The sequence below is a fragment of the Phaenicophaeus curvirostris genome, chromosome 6, assembly GCF_032191515.1.
Source record: "Phaenicophaeus curvirostris isolate KB17595 chromosome 6, BPBGC_Pcur_1.0, whole genome shotgun sequence".
NCBI classification, from domain to species: domain Eukaryota; kingdom Metazoa; phylum Chordata; class Aves; order Cuculiformes; family Cuculidae; genus Phaenicophaeus; species Phaenicophaeus curvirostris.
The window spans coordinates 17,623,221-17,632,035 of record NC_091397.1 but is presented as its reverse complement, the minus strand read 5'-3'; the positions used below and the strand labels follow the sequence as shown (position 1 = coordinate 17,632,035).

General features: G+C 50.1%; 1 protein-coding gene across 1 annotated transcript; it reads left to right on the top strand.

Moving 5' to 3' along the window:
* Nucleotides 1-371: 371 nt before the first annotated feature.
* Nucleotides 372-7,391, top strand: LOC138721889 (patched domain-containing protein 3). The gene is made up of 4 exons (XM_069859450.1): nt 372-1,091; nt 1,780-1,901; nt 3,471-3,616; nt 5,633-7,391. The coding sequence occupies exons 1-4, from the start codon at nt 372-374 to the stop codon at nt 7,261-7,263; spliced, it is 2,619 nt and encodes an 872-aa protein (XP_069715551.1). The 3' UTR covers nt 7,264-7,391.
* The last annotated feature ends 1,424 nt before the right edge of the window (nt 7,392-8,815 follow it).

Here is an 8,815-nt window from a genome sequence, read left to right as displayed (position 1 = left end):
AGCCAGGCACGTGCCGCCCCTCAACCGCAGCGCTCGGCCGCGAGCTCCGGGCCGCACGGGGAGCCGGGGAGCCGCTGCCCGTCCCCGTCCCCGCACGAAGCTCGGTCTCCCCGGCCCCTCGGGTCGCGTTCGGCCTCGGGGCCGCCCGTGGCCCTTTCCGCGCCGCGCTCGCGGCCAAAGCGCCGCCCGCCCCCGCCCCGCGGCTCCCCCGACCCCGCTCCGCCCGGGCTCGACCCCCGCCGGCACCCCGCGACGGCTCCGCCCGGCCCCGCCCTGCGAGGCGGAGCGGGGAGCGGCCCCGGCCGCGCGGCTCAAGAGCGCGGGGCGGCGGCGGGCGGAGGGCGGCCCGGGGGAGCGGCTGCGCGTTCCCGATGGCGGAGCCGCCGCGACGCCGCTGCCGCCGCGCCCCCGACTGCGCGGAGCGGCCGCTGCGGCGGCTCTTCGAGGCGCTGGGCGGCTCGGTGGCCGCGCGGCCCTGGCCCTTCGCGCTGGCGCCGCTGCTGCTGTCGGCCGGGCTGGGCGCCGGGTTCCTGCAGCTGCCGCGGCGCCAGGCGAGCGACGTCGAGGCGCAGTTCACGCCGGCGCGGGGCCCCGCCAAGGCCGAGCGCGCCTTCGTGCGGCGGCGCTTCCCCGCCGACGCCTCGGAGCGCTTCTCCGCGCCGCGGCTGCCCGACGAGGGCGCCTACGCCGCGCTCGTGGCCGTGGCCCCGGCGGGGGGCTCGGTGCTGGCCCCGGCGGCGCGGCGGGACGCGCTGCGCCTGGACGCGGCCGTGCGCGCCCGCGGCTACGAGCGGCTCTGCGCCCGCCGCGGCGGCGCCTGCGCCCTCGCCAACCCGGTGCTGCCGCTGCTGGGCGACGCGGCCGCCCTGGAGAGCCTCGCGTTCCCCTGGCGCGGCCGCGAGTTCCTGGGCGCCGCGCTGGGCGGCGTGCGCGCGGGCGCGGGCGGGCGGGTGCTGGCGGCGCGGGCGCTGAAGCTGCTCTATCACCTGCGGGAGGACGGCCCCGCGGCGGCCGAGAGCCGGCGGTGGCTGCGGAGCTTCGTGCGGGACGTCCCGGCCGAGCTGGCGGCGCTGCGGCTCGGCTCCCTGCAGGTGACGCCGGGGGCGAGCCCGGGGCGCTTCGGCTTCTCCTCTGCGGCTTTTCCTGGGGAAGGGCGGAGGCCCTTCGGCTTCTGCTCCTCATCTTTCCCTGGGAAAGAGCGGAGCTGCCTCATCTTTGCTTGGGAAAGAGCACGTCGACTTTTACTCCGTGCTTGGAAAAGAGTTCACCTTTTACTCTTCACCTTTTCTTAGGAAAGAGCCGAGGCGCCTCGGCTTTGCTTGGGAGACGGTGGGAGCGCTTCATCTTTCCTTGGGAAAGGGTGGAGGTCTTCATCTCTTCATCTTTCCTTGGAGGTGCCATGGCTTTCCTTGGGAAAAGGTGGGAGTGCTTCATCTCTCCTTGGGAAAGAGCGGAGGCACCTTGGCTTTTACTCTTCACCTTTCCTTGGGAAAAAGAGCGGAGGCGCCTCATCTTTGCTTGGGAAAGAGCAGACGTGCTTCACCTTTTCTTGGGAAACAGCTTGTCGACCTTTACTCCGTGCTTGGAAAAGAGTTCACCTTTTACTCTTCATCTTTCCTTGGGAAAGAGCAGAGCAGCCTAGGCTTTGCTTGGGAAAAGGTGGAAGCGCTTCATCTTTCCTTGGAAAAGGGTGGAAATGCTTCATCTTTTACTCTTTGCCTTTCCTTGGGAAAGAGTGGAAGTGCCTCATCTCTCCTTTCCCTGTTGCTTTAACCACAGGTGTCCTACTTTACCTCGCTGTCCCGACAAGAGGAATTTGATAAGAATGCCAAGAGTGTGATCCCACTCTTCTCCGTAACCTATTTCTTGACCATAACGTTTTCAATCGTCTCCTGCCTAAGGTAACGTGTCTCCTAAGCTATGGGTGGATGAGAAGGGACCTCCGCTCTGCTTGACCTTGCCTGAGCTGGTTTCTGCGCTTGTCAGGGGAAGTCCTTCTTGAAGCCGCAGACTGTGTCTTACGAGGCCACATCAGTTTCTTTGCTGATTCTCTCCTCGTGTGCTTTTCCCAGCTGCTTCAGTGGGGTTCGTGACAAGCACCAGGCGAATACCTGAACACGTGCTCCGTTCACACGTGCGCAGCTCAAGTGCTGGTATCCGTGTGTCTGCTCTCTGAAGCCATCAGTCCTTTCTGTAGTCCCAGACTCATAAGAATCCTTTTTGCTGCTGATGATTTTGGAAATATCTAAACAACTTAAACAAGCCCCAACTCTTTGTCTTGTGAAGAGGTCTGAGGGGCTGTGGCTTCGGCACTGAAAAACAGTGTGCCAAAGTAAATGCTTTTAGTTATGAAGGGGTTCTGCTTTATTGGTAGCTTCTACCCTCCTCCTGCCCCAAGGCAGTAATTCTTTGTGAGGATCAGTTGCAAAAGGGAAGGAAGCAGAGGAGGGAGGGGGGAGTACACCATGTTAAGAACTGTTTGCACCTTGTGTTTGCCAGCTGCTTGGTTAAGGCAAACATGACTGAGTGCTACCTTCAGAGCTTGCTGCAAGTCTAAGGATGGCTTTAGGTGCTCTGCTTTCTCATAGAGTCGGAGCCTTACCTGCTCCCGCAGAGCACTTGGCCTGCCCTTTCCTTATACTGGTGGAAGATGAACCATTGTACATTTGATGACCGTACAGGAGTATTTTTGTGCTGTGCTTGAGAAGTAAGGTTCTACTCTGAGGGTGGGCTTTTATTGGTTTAGTGCTTACATACAACATCATTCCCATTAGGCTAGAGTCTCCCACTGGGAGGCTTTGCATACTACACTGATGCTACAGCAAGAACCCTTGTAACAGGAAGAGCTTCTAAGAATTCTCCATCTTTTGGGGTCCCTCTAGATCTGGCCTCACATTGGTAATGCGTATGTATCCTCCTCTTGCCAGCTGTCTTGTTATTGATGCAAAGATCTGTACACATCTTCAATGTATATAACTGGCCAGTAGTTATATATACTGTGGGGCCAGGTGGTGATTTGTTAACCAAAACCAATAAAAATACTATTGCCTTGGTAGGCAGGAGACCATGAGATATGGAAGGGAGGAGACTGCAGGACCTTGGTTGTTGCTAAGAGCTCTAGATAAATGTGCTAAAGACAGACTTTGCAAGGTTGGAAAATAAGAAAGCTTAACTGAGCTATTTGGGCAAGTGGAAAAGCACTGCGTCAATGAGGCAGGGGTATAAAAGGGATTACTTTTGCTTAATAAAGGTCTTCGATCAACACTTGGAGTCCGTGCCTCAATATGCCACAATATACCTCCTCCATATATTATTCATGTTCAGTGGTGACACCTGGGAGCTCTGCTTGCTGCTTTCCTCGGGAGTGCTTTTCACAGACGGGGCATCATTGGTATCTGCCCACTTGTCATGCCAAATGCCTTGGTGAAATATTTAACGTGTAACCAAGATATTCCTTAAAATATTTTCAGACTGAGCTGTATAAGAAATAATATCTGGCTTGCATGCTGTGGAGTGGTTTCTGCCAGTTTAGCTGTATTGAGCAGCTTTGGATTGATGCTTTTCTGTGGAGTGCCATTTGTGGTCACTGTAGCAAGCGCACCATTTCTTATTCTGGGTAAGTAGAAAAAGCAAGTTGATTGAAATGTGAAGACTAAAGCAAAGTTAAAACAACCTGATGATCTTTTTTTGGTGTGAGCATCAGATCATCCACAGGTGTGACCTGCAGTGAGGGATGGAGACATCTGGAGGTGCAGCCTCCTCTGAGCTCCTGCAGGTGGGTGAGCCGTTCAGCTCTGTGTACGCACACTGGGACTGGAGCTGGGCTCTGGTGGGAGGGCAGCTTTTCCCAAAAATCAATGCCTGCTCTAGTTCCACTGCTGCGGCATGAGAACTGTAAATGAGAGGATGGTATGGTTAGCACTTCTGCCATTGCTTGGGTGTCCCTGGCGATTTAGCCATGCTGGTTAACCATTTATCGATCTCGTAGTTCTAGTACTTGAAGTGAGCTCAACAGGGACCTGCCGCTGCACACGCATTTACCATCCCCTGCTGTTTTCCTCAGGCATTCTATCAGCATTTACATATCTCATTATGTCTGAATAAGTCTGCCTATCCCAAAATAGTTTGTTAGTACTGTTCTCTGGGACCACTGAATTTGTCAGCAATTTAAGTAGGTGCAGAGTGCTTGGAAGCCATCCACCCCTTGACTGCCTCTTTTGCAGAACACTGAGAGCTCCCACTTCTCTACTAATAGCTCCACTACTAGTGCAGCTTGTGCTGCACTGCAACTGATTTAATGCAGTCCTCATATTATGAGGTAAATGTGGGAATTGCATTACCATAAGTTTTGTATTCTAACCATCTCTTGCACATCACACTTACGTGTTCGTCATCTAACTGTCCATTTCCTGTCCTTCCTGCCTCCACCCAGATCTTTCTCTGCTACTTACCCAGTTATACTGTTTTAAATTTGTGCTGTCCTTGTTTGTTTGTTTCTGAAGTGGAGTGCTTTGTTCATTGATTGCTGTAATTCTAAACCCAATTAAATTAGTATCTCTCCAGTTTATTTCTTCAGTTACCAAACTTGCTGTGAATGGATCGCACCCCTTGAAGTTCTCATAATTTTTCCATACGTCACTAGGAATTTAAGTATATTTTCTATTTTCTTGTTTAAGACATTGACTTAGCACCATGCTAGTGCTTTCCCCAACTGCCTTTGATCAAAACATCTACCCAGTTTTGCAAATAATTCATCTTTATATGCTTACTGGAAATTGGTTATTCAGGCAGCTCAACTCTCTTCTCATACTCCTGTATTCATACGGTCTTGCTTTTCCTTTTTCTGTGATAAATTTTGAGAGAATGGAAGAGCCCTTGATAGAGTAACACTGGCAAAATACTGAAAGGTCTGTGATTAAAATCTGGAGAGTCATCAGAGCTGAGAGAAGGCAGCGAACCTCACTCACTTAATCCTGTCTCTTTGATAGGACTGTAGTCCAGGACCCGGTCTTCCTGGCAGGGTTTCTCAGGAGTCTTGTGGCTAATACATGCAGGCACATCAGTATCAATATGAAGTTAAATGGATAGTAACTCATGAATAAATGTTTAAAGATAAACTGGAGAGAAGATAAGTGGAGAGCAAAGAGCATAAGAAAGCAAACCACTGGAGAGCTGGGACCACACCTTTCCTTGTGTCTGCTGAAGGCAGAGCAAGAAATTATTGGTCTAACTTGCTGTAGTGAAGAGATTCCAGGGACTGGATGCTTATAAGCAGAGCTTAGCATCAGAATAAGTGGTATATTTTAAAGCTATGTCATCACTGGAAACCTGGACAGCAGACACAACACACTCGTCATATATGGATTAGATGTGCTCAGTCGCTCAGCAGCATAGGGTGAGGGGTCAACAATCCATCGGGTTACTAGGAGTTTCTGAACTGTAATAAATTGAGCTACACGCAAAGGATCTGTTTCCCTGTATGTGTTTAACTTGTAGCACCACTAAAGCAATGTTAGTAGCTTGACTTTTCAAAATGTTATGCAGACTTAAATAGGATTAATCTAGCATGATTGTTAGATGTTAGTGGAAGCTGCCATTTGCAATGCAGCGTTAACTTCTCCTCCTCCTGCAGGAGTTGGTGTTGATGACATGTTCATCATGATCGCTTCCTGGGAACAAAGTTTAAGAAAAAAAGATAAATCTGATGTGAAATCTCTGCTGGCTGAGACTTACGCAGAAGCAGCCCTTTCTGTGACCATCACCACCCTCACAGATGTTTTGGCCTTCTTCATTGGCACCTGGACTCCTTTTCCATCCGTGAGATCATTTTGCCTCTACACAGGCACTGCTTTTGTCTTCTGCTATATATATACCCTGACCTTCTTTGGGGCAATTATAGTGTTAAATTATAAAAGGGAGCAAGGAAACCGACACTGGCTCACTTGCATGCCTGTGAGAGTAGATGAAGACGAGACTGACAAGTCCTGCTTGTATAATGCTTGTTGTGTCGGCAACTGTTCTAGGCAGTCACCTCAGCCAGAAAGTGAACATCCAATGAGCATATTCTTTAGGAAGTATTATGGCCCTTTCTTAACAAATAAATGGGTCAAGCTACTTGTGGTCTTGCTGTACGGAGCGTACTTGGGTGGTAGTATTTACGGATGTACTCAGATTAGGGAAGGCATCGATCTTCGAAATCTGGCGATTGATGACTCTTATGTTGTTAAATACTATGATGACAACGACAAATACTTCTCAGAATATGGACCCAGGGTCATGGTTATCATTACAGAAAGTGTAGATTACTGGAATGAGACTGTTCGTCTTGGCATTGAGAACTGCATGCAGAATTTAGAGGGCATTTCCTATGTGGATAAGAACCTCACAGAGTCATGGCTGAGAGTATACACACAACTAGGCAAAATAGGTTTGATAAATATAAGCAATAAGACTCTCTTCATCAGTAACTTGCCTGTGCTGTTCCAAATTGTTCCCAATTTTGAGTTGGACATTAACAAGACTGAGGATGAAATAGAAGCTTCGCGTTTCTTCATCCAGATGGTGAACGTGACCTCAGCCGTTGATGAGAAGAATCTTCTCTCTCAGTTAAGAGAGACAGCCAGGCAGTGCAGTGTTCCACTAATGGTGTACCACCCTGCCTTCATCTACTACGATCAGTACCTGGTGATAGTGCAGAACACCATTCAGAACGTGGTCATTGCTGCCGGGGCAATGCTCGTCGTCTCCCTGTTGCTAATTCCCAACCCGTTGTGTTCCTTGTGGGTGACATTTGCCATAGCTTCTGTTATAGTTGGTGTTGCTGGTTTCATGACCTTTTGGATGGTCAATCTCGATTCCATATCCATGATCAACCTGGTCATTTGTATAGGGTTTTCGGTTGATTTTTCTGCTCATATTTCCTATGCCTTTGTTACAAGCAGAGAGTCATCAGGCAACAAAAGGTCAGTTGAAGCTCTGTCCCTGCTAGGTTACCCAGTACTACAAGGTGCAGTTTCTACTATACTAGGAGTAGTTGTCCTGGCTGCAGCAAAAGCCTACATCTTCAGGACATTTTTCAAGATCATGTTCCTTGTTATTTTGTTTGGGGCTCTTCATGGTCTTATTTTTCTTCCGGTGTTTTTAACTTTTGTTGGGAACTTCGGCACATCACCCCACAGTACAAAACCCAATGACAGATCACCCCACAATACCCAGTCTACAAACCTAGAGCTTAGGTTTAGAAATGATAAAGACTGTCCATGACTAAGTTAAATGTGACATAGCATACATTTCTTGTATGTAGTTTAAAATGCAGTGACTTTCAGTGAATGTAAGAAATTAAGAAAATGAAGGGCAACAAATAAATACAGCAGAAAAGCAAAGGCTTCAGAAAACCCAGGCAATAAAAATAGCAGAAGAAGAAATGAAGACAGACTGAATGAATTTGCATTTCCTTATTTTTGTGAACCTTACTATAACACCTTAAGGTTGAGCGTGTTTACTGATTTTATTAAAATTGTTATAAACACTGACCACTGCACCAGCTTAATGGCCTGTGTTACGGGTGTGTCGGGCACTGTACGCAGGAGGGAAGAATAACTCCCACTGCTTTGCATTTCCTGCCTGTTGACCTTGTTGCTATAACTCTGCCCAGCACTGAGCCTGAAGGTAATTTTCCCCCAAGAGGTCCAGACCGGGAGGTTTTACAGCGAGATTGCAAGAGGTCAGAACTGCCTTGGGCTGCGTGGAGTCATAAACCTTCGGGAGACGAAGTCTGCTTCACCTCCTAATGCAGCATGAGAAACCCTTAGGGAAGACAAACTGACTCACATTTTCTATTGAAATCCTTATTTTTTTTTTGCTAAGATTAAATATCGTGGTTGGTAGTAATGGTTGGACTCGATGATCCTGGAGGCCTTTTCCAACCTAGTGATTCCGTGATTCTGATTCTGTGAGGCAGGAGGGCGGCCGAACGGCGGCAGCGGCGCCACCTCCCGGCCGCGAGGGGGCAGCCGGGCGGGCCCGGGAGAGGGGAAAGGGGAAAGGGAAGGCAAGGAAGGGGAAAAGGGAATAAGGGAAAGCTAAAGGGGAAGGGAAAGGAAAGCAGAAAGAGAGAAAGGGAAAGAGGAAGAGAAAGAGAAATAGAGTGGGGAAAAAGGGAAAGCGAAAGGTAAAAAGGGGAAGGGAAACAGAAAAAAAGGAAAGGGAAAAGGAAAATGTGAAGGAGAAGAAGGGAAAGGAGGGGAAACAGGAAGGGGAAAGGGGAAAAAGGGGAAAGGGGAAAGATAAAAAGGGAAAGGGAAAAGGAAAGGGAAAGGAAAAGGAAAAGGGGAAGAATCATAGAATCACCAGGTTGGAAGAGACCCACCAGATCATCAGGTCCAACCATTACGACCAATCTCTAAACCATGCCCCTCAGTACCTCATCCACCTGCACCTTAAACACCTCCAGGGAAGGTGAGTCAACCACCTCCCTGGGCAGACCTTTCCGTTGCCTAATGACCCTTTCAGTGAAGAATTTTTTCCTTATGTCGAGCCTGAACCTCCCCTGGCAGAGCTTGAGGCCATTCCCTCTCGTCCTGTCCCCTGTCACCTGGGAGAAGAGGCCAGCTCCCTCCTCTCCACAACCTCCCTTCAGGTAGTTGTAGAGAGCAATAAGGTCTCCCCTCAGCCTCCTCTTCTCCAGGCTAAACAACCCCAGCTCTCTCAGTCGCTCCTCGTAAGACTTGCTCTCCAGCCCCTTCACCAGCTTTGCGCTCTTCTCTGGACTCGCTCCAGAGCCTCAACATCCTTCTTGATGGAAGAAGGGAGTCCT